Genomic DNA, 25,169 nt, shown 5'->3' on the forward strand with positions numbered 1-25,169 from the left:
TGATCATCTCGGTAACCCCGCCCCCTTTACCTCGTTTCAGCCAATCATGACGCCGCCTGCCTAAGAATAGCCCACCCTTTCCCCCCCACCCTGTTCTTTCCCGGTCAGCCAATCAGCGCACGGGTCTGCCCTCGGCAACAGGCGCTGACCAATCAGAGAGCGGTATGGAAAGGGTGGGAAACGCTCAGCCAATGAGAGCGCTGGGTGCTTCACGGTGCATGGCCAATCAGAGCGCGGCGGCCGCGAGGGAAGAAGGGCGCAAAATGGCGGCCGAGAGCAACGGGGGGAGCGGTTTGGGGGGTTTTGCGGGGTCCTAGGTGGGATTTGAGGGATTTTGGGGGGTCCGGGATGGGTTTGGGGCTGAATTTGGGGGGCTTGGGGTAAATTTGAGGGATTCTGGGGCGTGTCCCGGAGGGACTATGTTCAGGATTTGAGCCATTTTGGGGGGACTTGAGGTATTTTGGGAGGTCTCCGGTGGGGTTGGGGGGTCCCTGAGGGGTTTTATTGAAAATTTCAGGAGCTTTGGGGGTTCCGGGGTGGGTTTTGCGGTGAATTTCTGGAATTTTGGGGCATCTGGATGGATTTTTGAGTGAATTTTGGGAGTCCCAGGTGGGGTTTGGGGAGTCTGGGTGGGTTTAGAGGGAGATTTGAGGGATTTAGGGGTTCTGAGATGGGTTTTGGGTTGAATTTGTGGAATTTTGGGGGTTTCCCAGGTGAATTTTGGATTGAATTCTGGGAAGTTTGGAGGTCCGAGGAGATGATTTGAGAGTCCCAGGTGGAATTTTGGTTTGAATTCTGGGGATTTTGGGGTTACCAAGTGAATTTGGGGGAGGATTTTGGGGAGAATTTGGGGTTCCCGGGTGAGTTTTGGGTTGAATTTGTGGATTTTGGGAGTCCCAGTTGAATTTTAGGGTGAATTTGTGGAATTTTGGGGGTCCCAGATGAGCATTTGGGAGTCCCACATGAATTTTGGGATGAATTTTGCGGTATCCAGGTGGATATTCGGGTGTATTTTAGTGATTTTGGGAGTCCCAGATAGATGGGTCTTGGAGTGAACTTGGTTGATTTTGGGGTATCTGGGGGGGTTTTGCGGGGGATTTGAGGCATTTTGGGGTGAATTTGGGAGGGTTTGGGCAGGACTGGGTTTTGGGGGAGATTTGAGGGATTTGGGGGGTTCCAGGTGGGGCTTTGGGGTGAATTTGTGGAACTTTGGGTGTTTCAGGTGAGGATTTGTGGGATCCAAGGTGGAATTTTTGGGTGAATTTCTGGAATTTTGGGGGTTACCGGGTGAATAGAGCTCACTGGCCATAGCAAGCAACACCTTTTGCACAGATGTTTTCATTGTAAACAACAGAGTTCTCAAAATAGGCACTCTGTAAACAGTAGCATATGCCTTTGTTCCTGGGAAAACCTTTGCCCCTAGGCCAGCCCTTGGGAAAGCCCCGTGTTCTCACACAGCTTTCCGACAGGTTAATGTGCCTCCACAAGTCCCGCTTCTTTATTTAAAAAAAGGAAAAAAGAGAAGTGTTTGTAGTCCCCTGCAGAGCCCCGTGCAAGGGAGGACACCACTCAAGAGACTTGAAGATACCTCAAATATTCATAAAATTTTCGCACCTGCTGCTCTTTCTTGCAAGAGACTGCAAAATATTATTTCTAATACAATAGTGAAATCTACCATAAAACTAAAATCTCTATAATATCTTTTTCATACATCTTACCATATCTAATACATTAATGAAATCTACCTAAACCAGAATACAGCTCTTGAATATCAGAACAGTTCAGACAGGAAGAATTTCCAGACAGCTCAGACAGGGATCTGGTTGGTGATCAGCACTTGAAGGTTGTGCACTGGCCACATTCTGCTTCTGCTGTAGCAGGTCAAGGCAGACACACCTTGCAGGCAGCCAGCATATTCCAGTATCCATTGAAACACAAGCGTTCCCGTGGCCCCAAACGATAAGTCCATGTGGGCCCTCCCATTTGTCCATGGTCAGGTCACATACCAGAGCCTTTGCTCGAGGCAGGTGTGCTGTCCAGAGCCTGTAATGAGGCAAAGTGACTCACAACAACAGGATTATTGGAATCTTGTGGCACTGTAAGGTGATTGATGGCACACAAAGCCTTTTCAAATCAGCTGTGTGGTGTTTCACCAGCCATTCCCCTTCTCTGTCTGTCCAAAACATGCTTCAGAAGACCCAAAACACATAAAGCAATGGCTCGACCTGTCGGAGAATGTGGAGTGCCAAGTTTGTGTGAGACTCTCCACATCTGTAAAAACTGCTTTGTCTTTTGAAAGACATAAGCAGGGCCATTGTCGGTTTTCACAGCAGAAGGCATGCCCAAAATCACAAAAAGCCATCCTTCAATGGGCAGTCACACCGCAACCCTTCTCTCCAATATGAGCAGATACCCATATGGTGGAGAAAAAGGTAGCAATAGACACACGCATGTACCTGAATTTGCCAATTGCAGTGATGTAGCATCTGGTTGCCAACGCAGCAGGGCCGTAAGACCTCTAGGGTCCACCCCCACTGGCAAAAATGCTGCAAGACCACGACCGTCAATCCAAAATTTGACAATGTCACGAGCCTTGGCTGCAATTAAAGGAAATTGCCTTCGCAGAGTGCATGCATTCAGAAGGAAAAGGTCATGGCTTGTGCAATCCTGCCAGACTGAGGTGCCACCCATACAGGGTTAGCCAACCTATTAGCCTTGGCATCGCCCCCCATCAGAAAACCTGGTAAATGTCGGTGGCTCCGTATGTGCAGAACATAATACAGATGAACTTGGGCTTGAATTGTGCAGCACAAGGCCTTCAGCAGCTGAAATGGACAATCCAAGCACTGAGTTATGCCTGCAACAGAAATGGAGTTAGTGACCAAATTCAAAGGTAACTGAGGAAACCTTTGGAATGCCATGGTGACAGCCTTCAACCCACGTATTTGAGCAGAGCCTGTCTTATGGCCTTCCAACACCTGCCAGCCAGACTCATCCTCCCAGGCAGCAGTGGCTTTTCCTATTTTTCCTAGTCCGTCAGTGAAGACAGCAGGGCCTTGCACTGGCATCTGAGTACTTCTGGGTCTCAATGACAGCTTGACTGTTTTTGCCAATTGCAAGAGCTCCTGGCTGGGCAGACTATAAGCAACAGAATAATTCCTGCAGAACCCGCTGCCATGAATTGCAAGCATCGTTAATGGCATTTAATTATCAATTGAACAAACAATTCAAACACCGTTGGATGGGTTGCCATCTCCATTAACAGATGGGGTAGAAAGACCTACTCTAGACTGTGGAAAGGATCATTCCACTGACCACTGGTACCTGTAGGATATGAGTCTGGACTGGAGGAAAAGGTCAGTCCCCAAGGTGGATCCAGCTGAGAATTCCCTTTCAAAATATGGATAAGTGAGGACAACCTTGCTGCATAAATCTGACCTAAAGAGACATGGTATATGCAATAGACACAATAAACACTAGCAAATGCAGAGAAAAGGATTTGCCTAGAATACAGAGAAGCAGCCTCATCGGCTTTTCGCTGTCGTGGCCTCTGGTCAGCCTCGTCCTCATTCCTTTCCCTGTCCCTGCTGCCCTGTATCGGGGCAGCTATAAACAGGAAAAACTTGGGGCTGCTCCGCTCTCTGGGCATCATCACTGCCACCCTGAGGCAGCCTCCCTCCAGAGACCGGACCAAGCCCACAAACGTCCACCTGAACACCCTTGTCGACCCCCTTCGTATACATGATGGTACCCCTGGGCTTTTCCCTGCGTCTCACAGTGACCAAACACGGGGGAAGTGTCCAGAGACGTCTCCGGGGAGAAGCCGCCGAAATGCCATGGTGCCGCCCATCCGAAGCGGAGACACATCCCCGAGATAGAGGGCGCCGCCCATCAGTGGCGTCAGCGTGAGGAGGGACGCAGGCGGTGTCGGTGTCTGCACGACCGTCGGAGGCATAGATGGAAGGCACCCGCCCGCCCGCGTCCGGGCAGCGGCGTCCTCTCTCGCTGGCGAGGCGGGACGCAGCGCCGAAGGCGGTGGGGGGGCTGGCTCCGCTTCCGCCGAACTCGGGGGGGGGAGACCGTCGCTTCCGGGTGGGCGGGCGGCGACGCTGACGCTACAAACGAAACAGAAGTCAGACCCACCCCTGCCGCGGCAGAGGGGGGTGGGCATGGTCCCGGCCATGAAGGCGGGGCAGGCTCAGAAGTCAGCGATGACGAAGGAAGGGTTGGGACCTCCCCCGCAGCCACAACCGGCGGCACGGACGGCCCCGGCCCGGCAAAGGAGCCGATCCCAGGCGGCAACGGCGAAGGAGAGGCCGGCCGGGCCACGGCCGCGAACGCTGCGACTACGGTCTGCAGCGCATCCACCGCCTGTCCTGCCGCTACGACTGCCCTGCAGACTTCTGTTGCAACTTGAACCACGGCTTTGTTCTGTTTGATTGGAGGTGAGAGAGTTGACAGCTGGCAGTCTCCCGAGAGTCCCAGGAAGCAATTGTCCAGAGAGCCCAGCAAGATGTGAGCTGGGCACAGGATCAGCCAAGGTAGAAGCTGTTGGAGTTTGAACACACCAAGAAGAGGCTGGAGGAGTCAGAACAGCAGAAGAAGGGGCTGCAAGTGCACCTGCAGAACCTGGAGAGGGAATGGAGACAATGGGAAAAAGTGGCACAGCAAAATTCAGAATTGCAGGCTTCCGTGAATGTCCTAGAGAGGGAAAAAGCCAGGTAAAGGAAAGCCTGTGGGACTCTGCATTGTGGTGAATGGATTCCCTCTTTCCCATCTTTGCACCTGCCAGGGGCTCTGGCAGCATTTCCTAAGTGATAGATTCTGAGCTCTCCCTGCTGATACATCTCATTATCTGAATGTTGTGTTCTTTTTCTTTTCCTTTAAGCCTTCAGTTAAAGTTTTTCTGAAGGCAAAGTCTTTTAGGGTAGCATTTTCCCTCTAGGGACTGTTGTATTCTTAGGTTAGGTGGGTGTGTTAACACTGCCGAACCTGCAGTGTAAGGAGGTGGACACTTCCACCTTGGGTCCTGTAACTTGAAGCCTTTGGGATCTGGATCAGCCTGGCGTCTGATGCCTTTGCTGGTCAGGACCATCTTAAGGCCCTGACTGCTGATCTCGGCCAGATTATCTTCGGAGGCACCCAAGAAACAAGAATGTCTTTGTTGCATCATTCCTCATAAAATGCCCCCCACTGCCTGGAAGGTGTCAAGCAGGGTCTCTGCCACCCTCCACAGTCACAGGCATTACTGACTGCAAAGAATGCAAGGAACAAGAGCAAGGTTAGGAGGGGCTCCTCCAGCTGATCAAGTCCTGCCAGTCTTCAGTGCCGCAGGATTCTTTTTCCAAGAAGAAGACGAAGGAAGGCAGAGCACTCTTCCTTGCCTGGAGGTTTCTGCAACTTCCATCAGGTTGTATTCAAAGCCTCTGTAGCCACTTCTGCCTTTGGCCTTTGTTTCTCCAGCTGAAAGTAGGATGGGTGCTGATAAATCTTAGGGAAGTTCCCAGAGATCCCCTGGCTGTAGGGTGCTGCTCCTCCCACCTGGACATACAAGATGTGGGAAGGAAATGTGTCTTCCATGTTGACAAACCTCCCCCCCTTGGAGCATAATTAGTCAGAAGAAAATTATTCCTCTCCCTTAATGTCTTCACTACAAAATTTGTTAGGTTTGTATTCACATTTCCATCTCAAAAAGAAGACAGGGCATGTAGGCAGGAACTCCCCATTCTTTCAGGAACAAAAGCAGTGGACACGTGCTGGGCTGTGACTGCAGGGGGAACAAACAGCCAAGTTGTTTAGACAAAGCTCATCAGACAGAGCAGATTTTCCCCGAGGTGGTGCAAGTCCTAAGAGTTTATAAAATGTGATACCATGTAGCAACGAGTGTCATGCTTTCCTTCTAGGCTGATCTGTCTCTGGAGGAAAAGAACCCGTGCCTCAGAAAACACTGGAAAAAAAGAACCTGGCACTGAACAATCAGGTGTCTCATTTTCATTCTGCTCTTCAGGAGACTGAGCAGCTCCGTTCTGAGCATAGAAGAGAACTAGAGGAGCTCAACACCCAGGTAAGCTGTGCACTTGCATCCTCTTCCCCATGGACACACAACACCATCTTTGGCTTGGAGGCCTCAACCTCTTTCCTTTCCCAGTAGCATCCACTGCTGCCGTGTTCTGCCCAGGGCTGCTGCTGCACCCTGAGGCCAAGGCTGGATCTGGTGTGTGCTGCCAATGTTTTCCCCCATTCTCTCCCGGGTCCCAGCAGGAAATCTGGGAGGAGAAGCAGCAGCAGACTCCTTTGGAGCTTCTCTGTCCCTGTGTTAGCAGAGTTGTCCCAGATGGAGCTGGTGCCTGTGCTGGGCACTGAGCAGTGTGGGGACACAGCCGTGGCTATGGCAGGCTGGGCAGGACACTTCCACCGCAGCCACTTCAGGCAGTGTTCAGAGCTGCAGCCTCAAGGGTGTCCATTGCCTCCCTTTCCCTTTTTTCTCCACATTTGTCTTCATTGGAATCCTTGGTTTTGCACCTTCTGTTTCCTGTGTGTTTTTTGCCTGAAGTCCTTTCTCCTTCGTTGCTCTCCCTGCTGCCTGCTCTGCTCCTCAGGAGCAGCCCTGGCCCTGAGGCTCTGTGCATCCATCTTCCAGATCCAGGCCCTGCAGGACACAGTGCTGGAGACTGAGGCTGCTCAGGCAACTCGAGAGAAGCAGCTGCTGCAGGAGCTGGAGGACTCCCAGGCAGGAGAACGATGCTTGAAGGCCTCTGTGCATGTGCTGGAGACTGAAGTGTCTGAGATGCGTATGAGGCTCCAGAGGTCTGATGACAAAGCTCTTGCCTTGGCCCTGCAGTGTAACGCCTCAGAGCTGGAGTTGAGGAAGGCAAAGGCTCAGATGGACAAACTCAGAGCCAACAACCAGGAGCTGTAGATGAAATTGGAGGAAAGCGAGCAAGGTACTGCTTCTGCTCTCCCACCCATTGCCTCATCCTGTCTTGCCAGTGAGGATCTCTGATGTCACACAGAGGAAAAGTGCCCAGAGATGGCAGAGGGGAAAAAACATCCAGCAGGACATTTATCCATTGTAGTGCCAGTGAAAGCTTTTTCTCAAGAAAGATGCTGTGGCTGGCAGTGCCACCTGGCTGTGCTATGGCTGATCCTGTGCACAGCTGGTGCCTTTCAGATGGTGACTGTGCTAAGGAACTGTAGCTGGATGCCTCAGCTCAATCCCCCAAACTCCAGGCCCTGCCAGAGCCTCCAGGGTATTGATCCCTCTGGAGCAGGGCTGCACAGGCATCCCTGCTCCTTTGTCTCTCTTGGATTGCTCACTCTGCACAAGCCCAAGAGCAAACACACTTTCCTATTCCTTTGAACCTTGCCCCATTCATTCCTGCTTTTCTCTCTGTCTGGAAGTTTCTTTCATTTCTGTCAGCTTTGGATCCTTTGTGGGTCTAGGGCCTGGCCAACACAGGCAGGCAGAGAAGACAGTGCTGTTGTGTTTGCAGGATGCACATCAGTTTGCCTTTGCTTTGCTTTTCCCCTTCCCCTTCCCCGCTGCAGATTGGTGGAATGCAGAACTCAAGTACACCTCTCGAGAAATTGCCCTGCAGAAAGAGGCTGCTGAAAGGCAGGAAGAGACTGAGACTCTTCGTCAGGAGGTGGCATCTCTGCAGAGGAAATTGGAGAGCCTGGAGAAGGAAAGGAAGGATGTACTGGTGAGATTGGCAGATGCCACAAAGGGCCATTTCCTAGCTATGACTGGACCTTGTGTTAATAGTTCTAAGGATCACCTTTTTCCAGTTTAACTTTTCTAATTGCATTCTTCTGAATAAAGAGGAAAAGATGTTGTAGTCATGTCAAAGCCAGTTAGTGCTGAGGCTGCTGATTTTTCTCCATGATGGAGTTCTGTGCCCTAGAAGCTTTAGTTCTCAATGTCCACACTGTCTCTACTGACATTGCATGGTTTGGGCAATTCCTCATGTGCATGTTCAGATTAATAAATATCTGGAGACCAAGTTTGCTGTTAATAGCAAGGTGTTTGGCCTTGGCCATCTGAGAGCAGCCAGTGGTGAGAGAAGAGAGGAGAGCCAAGTGCTGATGCAGAGAAGGACATGTGCCTGCAAGGGGAGAACTAGTCCTGAGTGTCAGCAGAGAATGACAGCCTGATCTGGCCACTGCTGCTCCAAGAGAGGGCAGTGGGGCTTTCGGGATGGTACCATGGAAACTCTACACAGGAGAGGTGGAAAACCACTGCTGTTGCTCCAACCCCACGGAATGAAATGCTGGGGGTGTTTGCTCTTCCCTTCCTCCCTGATGGAGAGCACATCCTCGTGGCACTGCCTAAATCCTGCTTAGCGTGGACTAAAATCCTGGCTGCAGTTCTGGCAGCTCCTCCCCAAAGGAACACTGGAGTGGAGCTGCAAGAGGTCGGGGAAGGGCAGGAAGGAAGCTGGGATGGGCTGAGTGAGCTGGGAAAGATGCAGCATCACGGGGGGCCCAGCAAAGGTCTGCAGCATCCTGAGAGGCAGAGAGAGAGGGGCAGCCTGTGCCTGCCCCTGTGGCAGGAGTCCAGATCTGGTATGAGAAGCAAACCAAGAGAGGGAATGAGTTTCTCTTTTTCTCCCTGTTTTGGCAGCATGAATGGGAATTGTACCAGCAGCAGATGAGAAGTCTGGGAAAGAAGAATGAAATGCATGCAGCTGAGATGACAAATCAGAAGGAAAACAGTCAACGGTTGGAAGTGGAGAGGGAAGGCATGCAGGAGGTGTTGGAGCATGGAGCTGCTGCTTTGAAGAAATGGATGGAGAATGTTCAAGTCCTGAGGACTGCACTTATCAAGAGTGAAATTGCCAAAGAGTCTCTGAAGAAACATTTCTACATCCTATAGGGAAAGACTTGTATCCAAGTAAGCACTGGCATTGATCTTCAGTCCACTGCAACATCCCTGAATTATTCCAATGATGTTTCTCATAAAGAATTGGGACTCTCTATCTCTGTCAGTCCAGGCCTGCTTGGGCAAAGCAGCCTTGTCTGGGTGCCTGGCTCCAGACAGAGACCATTGACTGTGTCCTGGGGTACAATGCAAAAATGTGTATTCTATCACCATCTGTTAAAATGTGGGAGGGGTGGTGATCCTTATCTCTGTGGGAGATATCCTCTGCTGATGTGCCATCTGATAAGATGGGGGGATGATCATCGTTATCTATTCACAACCCATCCTTCCTCCAGAAGATATATTCCGTTAATGGGCCATTAAGTCCTATTGTGTGACTGATAAGATTACATCACCCCATTGGGAGATGCCCCAGCCAGGGGCAGGAGCCAAGCCTTTCCTACCTAGATAAAAAACTGGGGTTTGGGACCCGAGGGCAGACCTTTCTACTGGATCCCAGAGGAAAGTCGGACCTTTTTCCACATCATTGCTGGATCTTCGGAGGAAAACTGCACCTTCTACAGGAGCACTGCTTCAACAGAACCACATCTGTCATCCAGGAGGACTGCAGCCACCATTTATACGGACTGCTACCAACACCCTGACTGACAGGGTGTCAGGTTGTATTTCTGACTGTGTTGGTGGTTGTTTCTTTTATATTATTGCATGTATTTTATTTTTTTTTCTCTTTTCTCCTATTAAATTGTATTACTGACTTGGAGTCTCGCACTGGTTTTACTTTCAAACCAACACATTAATTGGCGCCCAACGTGGGGCACGAAGGGTACTGAGGAAAGTCAGTATTACAATTTTGTTTTCACCATGATTCTCAACATGCTTACATGGGTTTTATATCTTGCTCTCTATATTTTTCCACACATGGGGAACTATCTGCCAGCTGTAATGCTCCTGTGTAGACCAGGATATGGTATAAAAATTGCTTTACTGGCCTATTATGTCTACTGCATGATAACCTCTGAGGCAATGAACATAATCCGGAATATATACTCGACTTTGTTTGCTTGTCCTAGTCTAGGTTGCTACATCCGGGGTTTTAACAATCACACCCAGCCCTTGGGGGGGAGGGGTAAAGGATGATTTTTTCCAATCTTTCCGGCCTGATACAGTAGTTTTTGGAAATGTTGAGTTCCCGCTGGATGCTAAGGACAGCATAATATTGTTGTTAGTTCTGCTTTGTCTCCTCTGCACAGCCTTTACAGCCTACAACATGCTTAGAAACAGAACACTACATGGCGTATTGATGCGTATTCTTGAGGAAGAGGAAAAAAGAAACAAATCAACTTCGTCCACGACTGCACAGAATGTCACAAAGAGGAGAAGAACCAAACAAAAAGCAACAGTGCCCGTGTCTATGCAGACTGCCACAAAGGAGGAAAAAGCCAAAAGCAAAGCAACAGTGTCCGTGTCTACGCAGACTGCCACAGAGGAGAAAAAAGACAGAAGCACCATCAGCATCTCCACACAAACCATCACTGAGCCAGAACAGCCTAGACCAGTAGCAGTTGCGCCCGTTCAGAAGAAGAAATCAAAGAGCAAATCAGTTCGCATAGTGACTGACGAGGACGTGGCAGGACCTTCGCACCCAGCAGAAGTGACAGAGCCAGAAATCATCACTCGCTCTCTATCCCTGGGTGAGCTGCGTGACCTGCGGAGGGAATTCACCCGCCAGACAAATGAGTCCATCTTGACCTGGCTGCTCCGCATCTGGGACGCTGCAGCCAATGACACCATTCTGGATGGATGTGAGGCCAGGCATCTGGGATCTCTGTCCCGGGATGTGGTCATTGACCAGGGGATTGGGAGAACCCAAGAAACTCTCAGCCTCTGGTGGCGACTGCTGACAAGTGTGAAGGACAGATACCTTTGTAAAGAAGATCTTCAGGTGCACCAAGGAAAATGGAGCACAATAGAACAAGGTATCCGATGCCTGAGGGAATTGGCCGTGCTGGAGATCATTTTCTCAGAAGATGAGAGATTTCCTAAGAGCCCAGACTGTGTCCGGTGCACGTCACAGATGTGGTTGAGATTTGCACGACTTGGACCAGAGATGTATTCCCGTTACCTGGCAACGCTGCAGTGGAGGGAAGGTGAGGACATGGTAGGCTTCTTGGCCAATAAACTAAGAATTTATGAGGACACTGTCACAGCCCCATTTCCTACCCATGTCTCATCCATGGAAACATGGCTGGTGGAGCAAGTCCGAAGCCTGATTGAAGAGGGCCATCAGAAACTAAAAAAAGAACTTAAGGAAAACAACTACCAGATCTCTCCTGAACCAACAAGAGTTTCTGCCATTAGGAGCCGGCGTTCCTCAGGCAGGGAGAGAGGACACACTCCACGAGGTAACCTCTGGTTTTTCCTTCAGGAGCATGGAGAAGACATGAGGAAGTGGGATGGAAAACCCACCTCCTCCTTAGCAGCCCGGGTACGTGAGCTGAAAAGAGGGACACCTACCCCAAGAAGTTCATCTAGAGTCAATGCTGCTCCAGTCTCTCGTGTACAGAACTCCAGACAGTATCAGAATGATGATATGACTGATCCTCTTGAAGGAACCTCAAGAACCTATTTACAGGGAGAGAGCAACGTGTACCAGGATCAGGAATAGAGGAGCCCTGCCTCTAGCCAGGTAGAGAAGAGGGATAATCGGATCTATTGGACTGTGTGGATCCGATGGCCTGGCACATCCGACCCACAAAAACATAAGGCTTTGGTTGACACTGGCGCCCAGTGTACTCTGATGCCATCAAAGTATGTAGGAGAAGAATCCATCTCTATTTCTGGGGTAACAGGAGGATCCCAGCAGCTGACTGTAGTGGAGGCCAAAGTGAGTTTAACTGGGAACAGGTGGCAGAAACACCCCATCGTGACTGGCCCAGAGGCCCCATGCATCCTTGGCATAGACTATCTTAGAAATGGATACTTCAAAGACCCAAAAGGATATCGCTGGGCTCTCGGGATAGCTGCTGTAGAGACAGGCGGCATTAGAAAACTGAGCACCTTGCCTGGTCTTGCAGATGACCCCTCTGCTGTGGGACTACTGAGAGTTGAAGGGCAACAGGTACCAATCGCCAGAACAACAGTACACCGCCGGCAATACCGTACTGACAGAGACTCAGTGATTCCCATCCATGAAATGATCTGTAAACTGGAGAGCCAAGGGGTGGTCAGCAAAACCCACTCACCCTTCAACAGCCCCATCTGGCCTGTGCGTAAATCTGAAGGAGAATGGAGATTGACCGTAGACTATCGTGCATTGAATGAGGTGACTCCACCGCTGAGCGCTGCTGTGCCAGACATGCTGGAACTCCAGTATGAGCTGGAGTCCAAGGCAGCAAAGTGGTACGCCACTATCGATATCGCCAATGCATTTTTCTCCATTCCTCTGGCAGCAGAATGCAGGCCTCAGTTTGCTTTCACCTGGAGGGGCGTGCAGTACACCTGGAATCGTCTGCCCCAGGGGTGGAAGCACAGTCCCACCATCTGTCATGGGCTGATCCAGGCTGCACTGGAGAAGGGTGAGGCCCCCGAACATCTACAGTATATCGATGACATCATTGTATGGGGCAGCATAGCAGGGGAAGTCTTCGAGAAAGGAGAGAAGATTATCCAGATTCTGCTGAAAGCTGGTTTTGCCATTAAGCGAAGTAAAGTTAAGGGACCAGCTCAGGAAATTCAGTTTCTAGGAGTCAAGTGGCAAGATGGACGTCGTCAGATCCCAACAGAGGTAATTAATAAGATCACTGCTATGTCTCCACCTACCAACAAGAAGGAAACACAAGCCTTCCTAGGTGCGATAGGCTTTTGGAGAATGCACATTCCTGAGTACAGTCAGATTGTGAGCCCTCTCTACCTGGTTACCCGCAAGAAGAACGATTTCCACTGGGGCCCTGAGCAGCAGCAAGCCTTCGCCCAGATCAAGCAAGAGATTGCTCATGCAGTAGCCCTTGGCCCAGTCAGGACGGGACCAGATGTGAAGAACGTGCTCTACTCTGCAGCCGGGAACCATGGTTTGTCTTGGAGCCTGTGGCAGAAGGTGCCTGGTGAGACTCGGGGTCGACCACTGGGATTCTGGAGCAGAAGCTACAAAGGATCTGAAGCCAACTACACTCCCACAGAGAAGGAGATCTTGGCCGCCTATGAAGGAGTTCAAGCTGCCTCAGAGGTGATTGGCACAGAAACACAACTCCTCCTGGCACCCCGACTACCAGTACTGGGCTGGATGTTCAAGGGAAAGGTGCCTTCCACACATCATGCCACTGACACCACATGGAGCAAGTGGATTGCCCTCATCACTCAGCGCGCCCGTATTGGGAATCCAAATCGCCCTGGGATTCTGGAAATAATTACAAACTGGCCTGAAGGTGAGACTTTTGGATTGTCTTCTGAAGAAGAAGAGGAGCAAGTGGCACGTGCTGAGGAAGCCCCACCATATAATGAGCTACCAGAGACTGAAAGACGATATGCCCTCTTCACTGATGGGTCCTGCCGAATTGTAGGCACTAACCGGAAATGGAAAGCTGCAGTATGGAGCCCCACACGACAAGTTGCACAAGCTACCGAGGGACAAGGTGGATCGAGTCAGGTCGCAGAGCTAAAAGCCATCCAGTTGGCTTTGGATATTGCTGAACGAGAGAAGTGGCCAAGGCTCTATCTCTACACTGACTCATGGATGGTAGCTAATGTTCTGTGGGGTTGGCTGGATCGCTGGAAAAAGGCCAACTGGCAACGCAGAGGGAAACCCATATGGGCAGCTGAGATTTGGCAGGACATTGCTGCCCGAATAGAGAAACTGACCATAAAGGTTCGACACGTGGATGCACACGTACCCAAAAGCCGGGCTAATGAAGAACATCACAACAACGAGCAGGTGGACCGAGCTGCCAAAGTGAAAGTATCACAGGTGGATCTAGACTGGCAGCACAAGGGAGAATCATTCCTAGCTCGTTGGGCCCATGATGCCTCTGGTCATCGGGGAGAGATGCGACGTACCGATGGGCCCGTGACCGAGGGGTGGACCTTACCATGGACAGTATCTCACAGGTCATCCACGACTGCAAGACCTGTGCCGCAATCAAACAGGCCAAGCGGGTGAAGCCTCTGTGGTATGGTGGACGATGGTCAAAGTACAGGTATGGGGAAGCCTGGCAAATTGACTACATCACCCTTCCCCAAACCCGCCAGGGCAAACGCTACGTACTGACCATGGTGGAAGCAACCACAGGATGGTTAGAGACCTACCCTGTGCCTCATGCCACTGCCCGGAACACCATCTTGGGCCTAGAAAAACAAGTCCTTTGGAGGCATGGTACCCCTGAGAGAATTGAATCAGACAACGGAACCCATTTCAAGAACGGCCTTATCAACACATGGGCCAAAGAACATGGCATTGAATGGATATATCATATTCCTTACCATGCGCCAGCTGCCGGGAAAGTTGAACGGTGTAATGGACTCCTTAAGACTACTTTGAAAGCACTTGGTGGTGGAACCTTCAGAAATTGGGAAATGAACTTGGCCAAAGCCACCTGGATGGTTAACACCCGAGGGTCCATCAATCGAGCCGGTCCTGCCCACTCTGAACCCCTGCACACAGTGGATGGGGACAAGGTCCCAGTGGTACACATGAAAGGTATTTTAGGAAAGACTGTTTGGATTAATCCCACCACAGGCAAAGGCAAACCAATCCGTGGGATTGTTTTTGCTCAAGGACCTGGGTGCACCTGGTGGGTAATGCAGAAAGATGGGGAAACCCGTTGTGTACCGCAAAGAGACCTAATTTTTAGTGAGAACTATATGTAAGGTTTCATTTTGTATTATATATCTGTAAGAGGGTATTGGTTTGGGTGTGATGTAGATGGTAATAGAATAAGGGGTGGATTATGTCCTGGGGTACAATGCAAAAATGTGTATTCTATCACCATCTGTTAAAATGTGGGAGGGGTGGTGATCCTTATCTCTGTGGGAGATATCCTCTGCTGATGTGCCATCTGATAAGATGGGGGGATGATCATCGTTATCTATTCACAACCCATCCTTCCTCCAGAAGATATATTCCGTTAATGGGCCATTAAGTCCTATTGTGTGACTGATAAGATTACATCACCCCATTGGGAGATGCCCCAACCAGGGGCAGGAGCCAAGCCTTTCCTACCTAGATAAAAAACTGGGGTTTGGGACCCGAGGGCAGACCTTTCTACTGGATCCCAGAGGAAAGTCGGACCTTTTTCCACATCATTGCTGGATCTTCGGAGGAAAACTGCACCTTCTACAGGAGCACTGCTTCAACAGAACCACATCTGTCATCCAGGAGGACTGCAGCCACCATTTATACGGACTGCTACCAACACCCTGACTGACAGGGTGTCAGGTTGTATTTCTGACTGTGTTGGTGGTTGTTTCTTTTATATTATTGCATGTATTTTATTTTTTTTCTCTTTTCTCCTATTAAATTGTATTACTGACTTGGAGTCTCGCACTGGTTTTACTTTCAAACCAACACAGACTGCCAGATTGTTTCCTCACATGCTCAGAATGACTGAACAGCCTTAGAGCTTGCTGTTAAAATCAGCTCCAGGCCTAAAGTTGGGCATGGGGAGCTGTTTCTCCCATACCCACACAAGGACAGCAACATGTGGGGATTTGGATTTGGTGAGGGAAGGAATGGAGCAGGTGAGCAGAGTGATGAAGTAAACTGAGCAGAGTTTTGTACTGAGAAGGCTGAACAGCAGCTGCACTGCTGGTGCTTCAAGGATGCTTCCTGTGATGGAGATTTCTGAGATACAGCTTGTGTGGTGTTTGAAATAAGGGAATAATCTCCTCTTTGTATCCCCAGCCGGCTTTTAAAGCACAAGTGGAGCAGCTGTTCTGTATATCAGACACCAGCCTGCAATCTGAGCAACCAGTTGCATCACCAGAAAATTCAGAGCGGCCTGAATTGAGCACTGGCCCCGGGAGGACTTACGACGTAAAATGGTCTTTCACTGCCTGTGCAGAGCCTCGGGCTCCTCTGGAACAGGACACGTTTGCCCAGGCAGCACTTTGGAGTCCTCTGCTTGTTTGCTTGCCTCTCCCTGTCCCTGGCAGGCACAGCCTTTTGTTTGTTCTCTCTGATGTGGCAGCCCATGACTTTCACAAAGGCACCTTCACTCCACTGCCTCCCTCCATGGCCCCGTGTCCCTGGACACACACTGGCCTCTCTTGCACAGCTGCCAGTGAGAGCTTTTTGCCCCCAGTGTTGTCTGGTGCAATTCAGGGTGTCTGAGCAGAGATCTCCTTGCCTTCATGTCCAGAGGTCCTTTTGCTCCATGTTTGCTGACAGGTTTCTGTGACCCTCTCTTCCATCCAATGTGCAGGTGGCACCTGAAGGGAGAAGAATCAGAACTTTTAGGAGAGTGTTCCCCCCAGACTACTTTACGTTGCCTGTCTGCGAGTCTGCCCAGGAAAATACGTCAACTTCTGAAAGAGGAGTCCTCCAGTAGCTCAGGGGAGCAGCCCTCCTGCTGATGCACAGCCTGTGGAGAAAGGGGTCAGTGGCCCAAATGTGCGCTTTGGAAATCAGAGTTGGGTTCCTAAATGCTGTCGGAACTCTCTCTAATAGACCTGTGGTGGCTGAGGGATGTATATGGGAGGGGTTTGCCTGCCATGAACTGGACTTGTTGATCATCTGAGCTGTGTTCAGGGCCAGTCTGGGAGCCTGTTCCTTTCCCCTTCCCCAAGGGCAGAGTGTTGGAGAGGGCTGGAGTTGGAGGCTGTGTCTGCCCCGACAGCCGGTACCATGGGGCTGTGGATGCTCCTGCCAGCGTGGGCTTGTCTGAGCCGGGCCTTGTGCCTCTTCCAGGTGTCCCTGCTGCAGGCAGGAGACATTCCCGCTGAGTTACAAGTGCAGAAAGGACCTCCTGACTTCCTGTAGTTCTCAGAGAGGAGCCAGGGAGCAGCTGGATGCAGTCTTAGAATTAGTCAATAGTTGATGTTTAAAGGATAGTATAGATGTAATTGAGCCTTTATACAACTGTGTTTCATAGGATGAAGAATATATTTATAGACAAATAAAGAGTTTATTATGATCATAATTAAACTCAAAGATCTTTATCAGAATTACTTACTACCCAGTACAGAGAACTATAACTTAGGGGATAGTGCATTATATTTGAAGCAACATTGAAGTCATTCTATCCAAGCCAGCAAAAACAATTCTTAATGAAAGATTGATGCTACTCACCCAAACCAATGACTATGGGCAAACATTTCTCTCAGCTTCAAGGAGTGACCTTGAGGAGCATCCTCCTTCCAGGGAGGAATCTGCAGAAAGGAAACTCATGTCATGAACCATTTTGATGAGGGCAGGAGAAGCCTGCCATGTGTGGAGCTTAATTTGTCCTCTGGAAACTACAACCTGTTTTTTCTGAGTCACAGAAACTCAGGCTGGGGAGGTTGGAGGCACCTCTGGAGGTCACCTTGCCCAGGTTCAAAGAGTATTCTTCAAACCATAGAAGTCCCTGCTTTGTGAGGATCAGGAACAATTCCTAGGCAAGGGCTGAAACTGTGCTTCAGTGAATTCCTTTACCTCCTAGGTCAATTTTTCCATTAATGATGACAGATTGTCCTGGTTAATCGAGGATTGTGAGAGAGATGGGGGCTACTGACTCATGATCAGAATCCAAATCTACTGTGAGGTACATGTGCTTATAACCATTTTTAGGGAGGCTAGTAAGTTTTTACTACATTCATTGAGTTAAACATCACACAGACAAACTTTACATTTCTACTTAATTCAATCTCCTTTCCTGTCATCAGCCTCGATCCAATCTTCTTGTAATCTTCAAAGCTCTGTTTGCTCTTGCCAAGGCATCTTGGTTATCAAACTGCATGTGCTAATTAAATCCACAGTAGTCTCTGTCTTAGCTTCCACATCTCCCCTATTCCTTTCAACTAAAAAGACACTCTTAAGTGACTTGTCTATTAATGTTTTCACATGCTGTAAAATACAAGGAATAACTACTACAATACATAATATAATGCCTAATACACATAAGCCTATTTTAACTAAATTTCTAATCCATCTACTATGTCCATAAGTCTGTTAGAGGTCAAACAGGTGCTGATGAGGTTCTTCTCACAGGCATCCCCAGAGGGTGAAATCATGAATCTTCAGAGGTCAATGTCAGGGCTGGATAGCAATTAAGTAATTTTTCTTTTCTCTAGGCCTCATTCTTTTGAAGGTGATCGATGTTTGTTCAGACTTTGTACCTGATGGTGATAAAACACATGCATAACTTCTCCCTAGGTTAGTAAATCAGCTAGGCTTCATTATTGTACACTCAGTTAAAGACCTTTACATAGAAGCTTCTAGAAATTGTCTCTGCACATGTAAATCTTCAAAGCAGTATTGCTCTGCCAGGATTAAACTTGACTTAATTTCATTTCAAAATTTTTAGTATCAATATTGAATTATTTAAACATTCTTGAGGGACCATATTCCCCCTTCTCAGTGTGTCTCTCAGTATTGAACATGAAGGCAACATAAAAAGCAAAAAAAATGGCAAAACCATAAACTCACACCAAGCAAAAATAAATTGGATAATACATGCGATTAGTAATACATGAAAGATAGAATGATGATTGAAAATAATGCATTATCAATTCCCTAAATACTGCACCATCACCCAGAGTCCGCAGTAACTGGCAAGCCTCATTTTAGAGTGAGGGCTTGGAGAACTCTTCCTGGGTAAGATTTTCCAAGTTCAATCCAAAAAGACTTCCAGTTATTACAGGTCCAAATCCAGCAAGTCAAAATTACTTGAGTACGAATTTGGTACAGAAAACACCCAGGTTGTTGGCATACCTCCTGAACAGGTAAGGCTAGGATTGGCCAGGGCCCCAGCCTTAACTGGAAGAGTCTCCCTAATATATTCTAAAAGCCTCTCAGTAATAGTAGTTAGGAAGGTTTCTCTAAAATGATATGTCTTGTAGATAGCTCTACAAGGATATATTAAAGTCTGTAAAGCAGTCGACTTTGTCATTTATCTTCAGTCAGTGGTACCACAGACAAATGGCAAATAAATAAAGTAATAATATCTTATGGATAATGCCTGTTATAAAAAGTCAGTGAATTAATATAATGAGATTAACAACATAATCAGGATTATTAATCTATCAGTAGTAACTGTCTTAAGAAATTGAGGTAATATTTTCTTAGACATTCATGCATATATGACATTAAAGCAAAAAAGTAAAAAAGCACTAAATAGCTTAACTAATCGGTTCTATCTTATCTCTACAATTAAATAACTGTATCTTGTTGTTTAAATGAACATATTTTAACAGAAGTTAGCTCCATGCAAACTTCACATTATTCCTCTCTATATCAAAAAAATTGCATCTTATAATTTAAACATATTTTTACAGAACTTAAAACTAATTTCACTGAAACTTAGTGTTACTTAGATACAGTACACCTAAGAGAACTTAAAGGTAAAATTACTGAATTGATCTTCCCTCCCTGAGCATATATTCTGGGTGTTCCTTCAAGGGGGATCTGTCATATCATCCTCCCTTGTGTTATATCTGGCAGCTTGGCCAGGGGAAGCTGGGACTACATTCATTTTGGTGGAACTTACTCCCTTAGTAGTTTCCTCCTTCAGCTTGCATACCCATGCTGCTAGGACAGAGATGGGTTTTCCATTCCACCTTCTCATATCTTCCCCATGTTCACACAGGAAAAACCACAGGTCAGCTTGTGAGGTGTTCTCCCTCTCCCTAACTGGGGCCTCTGGTTTGCACTGGTGGCACATGAGAACTGTCCTTCCTTATCTTCTCTCTGAATTTTTCCTGTTTATCCTTGAGACTCAACCACAGCAGAGACATGAGTGTGCATCAGGCTATGGACCATGGTCTCATAATTCCTGAGTTTGCTTGCTGCAGAATTCACTGTCTCTTGGTTGTCCCCAAAATGCATTGTTCCCATGAAGCTGGAGTATTCAGATGGCCTCTGCTGTGCAAGGCTCCACCACATTTGTGCTGTGCACCTGACCTTGTCAGGGTCATTATGCTGTCCATCCCTTCCAAAAAGTATCTCCAATACTGCCATTTGGCTCAGTGTTGGAGGTCAGGATTTTCCCTTTTTATTCTCCTTCTTTTAGGGAATTTTCTCCCATTTGTTGCTAAGAGACCAAAACTTAAGAGAACAAAAGATATGGCTGGGAGGAGGAGTGTTGAGGGAGCAGAGACCCTCTCTGGAGAAAAGGCAGACCCTCGAGAGAGGGCCCCATGGAACAGAATTCCTTAGATAAGAAGTTGTTTACTTAGAATGACTAATTTTATCCCTCTGCAAACCCCTGCTTTTATCTCTGTAATTCTACTGGTCCATTTTTCAATCCCTTAGATAATTGGTTCTCTTTTTACCTAAAATCTCTTGTAGATTGGTTAATAATAGAATCCCCTATATTATTGGTCCATTTCCAAGACACCCTAACCCTACAAAAATCCCCTTAAGACCCTACCCATTGGATTTGCTGTCCTGAGACCCCTTCATAGATGAAATAAAGAGTTTGTGGAAAATCCTCCGCTGTGCTTCCCGATCTCTTTCTCTGCTAGCCAAGAAGGTACTCTGCAAGTGAAGAAAATCACAAAAGAGCTGATAGCCTAGATCCCAGGCACTGCTTGCATCCTAGTACCTTGTGGCTGAAACCTTCTTGAGACTCCAGGAAAGGCTGTCCATCTCAAGACAACCTGCCTGGGCTCGTTGTGGCAGATCGGAGCCTAACACAGGCACCGACAGCTACAGAGGAGGAGGTGGAAGGGTACAGCCAGCTACTGTCTTACCTGAGGGGTTTTCTCTTGGGAAGGGCAGAGATACCACAGGATTTTGGCCAGGGGGTGAGGGGCTAGGCTCTGCTCCTCTCACTCTCTCAGGATCAGAGGAAGGACAGCCAGTCTGCAGTCACTGCCTGGAGGATTCTCTGCCACTATAGAGCTTTTGTCCTCCCACTGCTTCTCCTACCACGGCTTGCTGCTTCCAAGGTTCCTGCTACAGCCCATTTCACCATCTGGAGGTGCACAAGCACTGGCTGCTTGCCCTGAGCTCCCACAGCAGTCCCTTCTCCATCCCTCCCACCAGTCCACCCACCATTTCCGTGTGGAGAGAGGCGGCCGAGCTCGCTCCACAGCGCCCCCTGCAGGCGCGGGGAATCATGGCAGCCGCCCTGCCCGGCCGGGAGCCAGCAGCGCCCCTGCCGGCTGTGCCCGGAACTGCACCGCAGGGGAAGGTGTCCGCAGGCTGGACAAGGCTGGGACTGGGGCTCTGCCTCTGCTCGGGGCTGTGCCGGGGCTGCTGTTTGTTTGCCTTGTTATACACACACACACTGGCAACCAACTACTACTCCTTCTCCCATAGCTCTCCCGAAAGCCCCATCATTTCAAAGTTAGAATAATTCACAGAGAAGGGGAGGGGTCATATTTTCCATTCCAAGACACCTGTCTTTCAAACTGAGACACTCAGGCATCAGATCCCTTCCTTCCTGGTCTTCCAGGGCTTTGTATGATGGTGGTCCTGCAGGCTGTCCCTGTAAGCAAACCTCTCTCTTACACTTGTTATAAGCTGCTCCCAGAGAGAAAGGGGCCCTGGTTCCCTCACGAACACACCTGTTCAATCCCCACATCCTGGGCCAAAAACCTTGCTTCAGTATCATCAAGTTGCGTGCCTGTACCAATAAGGTCCCAAACTTGAATCAGCCAGGTTGAAAAAGCCTCGTGCCATACAATCTCTTTCCGCAGACTGCAGAGATTGTCAGTGGACAATCAGGGACTCAGTGATGATCTTGGGCTCTGGCTCCTCTGCTAGTTGTGAGGGCCTTGGTTCCCCATCATCATTCACTGGGTGCATCAATTTGTTTTTATATTTCCGCCTCTGCTGAGGGGCAACTGCTTCTGGCTGTGGCTGCCCTTGTGGTTGAGCTGGAACCCGGACAGTTGTAACATCCATGGGTTCCACTGCTGCACCATCAGATTTTCCCTCTGACTGCAGGTGGTGCTGCTGGACCATGTCCCTGACTTCTGTGCCAGGTTTTAGGGTAGCTACCCAAGGTATCCTCACCCTGTCTCAGAATGGTGAATGGACCTTGCTGAATACACACAGCAAAAGCATAAACAAGTATATGATCTCTTTAGCTTCTAGGTGAAATTTAAACTCTCCAAAAGCTGTTGAGTTAGGCCCAAAGAAGTGAGTGAAGGACTGGGAGGAAACTGCCCCATCTTGCTTCATCACAATAGGTACCATTAGTAAGGAAACCCCAAAGACATGAACTTAGTCCATGATAGTTATATAGCCATGTGCCCACATTCCAGAAGAAGTTTACAAGCATTGAATTCCTCACCTTGTTGATCCCTTCTACAAACAGGATAACAGCCACAATGCTCTTAGTCATAGGACAGATGTTTCAAGAATAAGCTGAAAACTGGAAAAATGTAGCCACAATCATGTGCCAACCAAACCAGGATAAGCTGGACCACATGATGCCACTTAACAAGGTTCTTTATCCTGTACACAAACGGGTTACCCAAGAACGGTTATTCTCTTTTCACCATCTCCTCTCAGTGCCTTTGTGCTATAAACTAGGCGCCAGTAATTGTCTTGGGTTTAAAAGACAGATGTCTGCCAAGGAAAGTGGGAACTTTTCTGGAATGGAAAAGATGACCCCCTCCCTCCAAATAAATACAACTTCAAAATTACAGGGTTTCCAGGCAAAAATAAAGGAAAAGGAAAAACAGTTCTCTACTATATATCAAACAGAACCAACGACAAACAACAAGAGAAAACAATAAGAGGAATTTTCCAGCCCTCGAGCACCACTTTCCCCTTTGGTGCAGTTACAGCCACAGCCGGCAGAGGGCGGGGGCGATGACTCCCCGTGGCCAGCAGGGGGCGCTCCGACCCGAGCCCGGCACCCGCCCCAGGTGCGATGGCGTCTCGGGTCAGGGGCAGAGGGGAAATTGCTCCTTTTGTAAATTCACGGGCAGGAACCAGCCTCAGCACCATCACCAGCAGCGGGAAGGAAACAGCGAGGGCAAGCAGATCGGATCAAGCAGCACGTCACCCATCGGCAGCCAGCAGAAACGCTAAAGGCAGGCAGACGGGATTCTAGCACCAAGTTACAACATAGCAATACCCCCGGCTAGATAAACACACACACCCCAACACTCCCACAGCGGCTCCTCCGATCCCCTCCATCAGAAGGGAAGAGGCAGCCCCGGCACCACCCTCTGTGGGATCCTGGGATCCTGCACCTTATACATCTCCTGATATCTCTAAGATTGCTTTTCCCTTCTTTCTCGTTTATTTTTAGCATGTAAATATAGGATGTGTTCTAATACCCAGACTCCCGAGCTTTCTTTTGGTGTCCAGTGTCCGCAGGGGACAGGGAAGAGGGGGAAAAGGGTGCTTGTGCTTAGGACAAGATGGGACAGAGTTAAGAGACCCCGCACAGCACAGTCTTTCCTTGCTGATAAGAAACAAGTTACAGTCACACCCTCAGGAAGGTTTATCCAGACCTCTGTAGTTCTCTCATTTTGAAAACAAAGACCAATTCATCCTTGTAGTGCATTGGGGTCACAGTAAGGATTCTGCGAATGATGTGATAGTTCCATGTCAGCTGGCATTGATTTTGCTGTTGAGAGCATGGGAATGTCCCTGCAGAGAAATGCACTTAAGTTTACAGAGGAGAACTGCAGGAGCTCAGTGAGAGTGGGAGGAAGGTCTCTGCACAAAGTCCTGGCAGGGGCTGATGGTCAGAGGGGACAGAGGAACAGAGCGCTGCCTGCTTCCATCCTTACAGCCCCTCTGGTTACACAGCGTGCCCCAAATGGAACCTGGGTTTGTCATTCCTGTCTAGGATAGGACGTTGAAAAAAGAAGAAAACTCAGAACAGAACCCTGACTGAAGTTGCAGGGCTGAAGCAGCAGAGCGAACATCTTCTGGCTGCTGGTACTTTCCAGTGCTTACCTGGCTAAGAAGAGGCTCCAAGTTGCGAAGCTGCTCAGGGGCAGAACTGCAGCGAGCAATGCCCTTCCTACAAGCAGTCCGAATTGCCGGGAAACAGCAGGGAGCTATGATTTGGCCTGGCAGGAGGGAAAGGCTCCTGCAGCCTATGAGAGATGGGGCTGGCTGTGCGGGTATCGGGGGAAGTCCTGTTGATCCCCATGTGCTGGGAAACGGGGTGCAATGAAGTGTCCTGCGAAATAGGGTGCAATGAGAAGGAGAGAGAATTGTGAAGTTCGTGACTGAGCTTGATTCACTGCCCGGTATCTCTGTTACATAGTGAAACGAGTAAAGGCAAGGATACCAGCACCCATTTTAATGCCTTTACCGAAAAGTCAGCTCTGGGTGGGAGCCCGACGGGTCACGTACACCACCGCTACTCCCGCTGAACAATCCCCAGCAGAAAAAACTCAGCTTTTCTATACAACAGAGCTGAACCTTCTGTCCTTACAAGAGTCCCCCAGAAAACTCGACTTACCTCGTAGTCCAGGGGTGTCATGTCGATAGGGTGCTGTTTAGGTCATGGTGACAATGCAAGAGAGTCCTGGTTGGTGATTTCATCTTCTTCACTGTTTTTCTTACTTGGGAGTACCATTTTTAGTTTTCGATGTTATATTGGCTCGTTGATTTTATTATTTTTTTTTTTTTTTACTGAGTTGTGTCCCATAAGTACTTGCGGTCTTCTAATTTGCTGGGCATCATTTTGGGAGCAGCGAAGACGTTACCGACGGGGAGGGAAAGGGCACAATGGCAAGGCAATTCCAGGGAGTGGGATTTAGAACAGAACAACAGCAACAATTAACATAAAAACGGGTGTTTTCCACAGTTAACAGAACATTAACAGAACAAACAGGAGCTTGTTCGTAACACATAGCAGTTCATCTGGGAAGGCCTTCCACAACCTAGAGCTAGTAAATTTGTCCACGACATAACCCTCATTCCCTAAGGAATGTCCCTGCTGACTGTCCCTCCAGCTGTCCTGCTGTCGGCTACCGGCAGCTGGCATCACATTCTCTCCGGAGATGGTCATGCCGAAGAACAGCTTTTCTTAAGAAAACTTTGCATATTCCACACTTTGCAACATGCCGGCCGGTCACGGCGACCTGCAGCCGCACTCCCCGAGGGGCAGCCCCGGGCCAACCAGCAGAGGAAGCAGCAGATTCCTCTGCCCGCCTTCCCTTTCCCTTTCCTCTTTCC

At 48.9% G+C, this 25,169-nt stretch overlaps 1 protein-coding gene across 6 annotated transcripts; it reads right to left on the reverse strand.

Annotated features, from left to right (window-relative positions):
• Positions 1-1,470: 1,470 nt before the first annotated feature.
• On the reverse strand, positions 1,471-25,169 carry LOC106859178 (uncharacterized). 6 transcript variants are annotated; one of them, XR_015807329.1, is made up of 5 exons: positions 24,451-25,169; positions 23,937-24,165; positions 17,160-17,239; positions 16,219-16,300; positions 1,471-7,676 (listed from the first exon to the last, which is right to left on the reverse strand). XR_015807329.1 is itself a non-coding variant. In XM_088174940.1 (4 exons), the coding sequence occupies exons 1-4, from the start codon at positions 24,469-24,471 to the stop codon at positions 4,588-4,590; spliced, it is 225 nt and encodes a 74-aa protein (XP_088031066.1). In that variant the 5' UTR covers positions 24,472-25,169; the 3' UTR covers positions 1,471-4,587. The 6 variants fall into 6 exon arrangements, 2 of the variants coding, with proteins under 2 accessions (XP_088031066.1, XP_088031065.1); XR_015807330.1 differs by having other exon boundaries at positions 17,160-18,187; XM_088174940.1 differs by lacking the exon at positions 23,937-24,165 and having other exon boundaries at positions 1,471-4,629.

This window comes from Sturnus vulgaris, chromosome 17 (assembly GCF_052056855.1).
Source record: "Sturnus vulgaris isolate bStuVul1 chromosome 17, bStuVul1.hap1, whole genome shotgun sequence".
NCBI classification, from domain to species: Eukaryota; Metazoa; Chordata; class Aves; order Passeriformes; family Sturnidae; genus Sturnus; species Sturnus vulgaris.

Bases quoted from the DNA above. Each gene is read 5' to 3' on its own strand.
- LOC106859178 (XM_088174939.1), bottom strand. From the start codon at position 24,471: ATGACACCCCTGGACTACGAG. The intron at 17,240-24,450 runs GTAAGTCGAGTT...TCCTTTCTGCAG, and splicing joins TGACACCCCTGGACTACGAG to ATTCCTCCCTGGAAGGAGGA. The intron at 7,677-16,218 runs GCAAGGAGATCT...TTCCTTCTCCAG, and splicing joins AAGGACCTCTGGACATGAAG to GCTCTCCAATTTCCTCTGCA.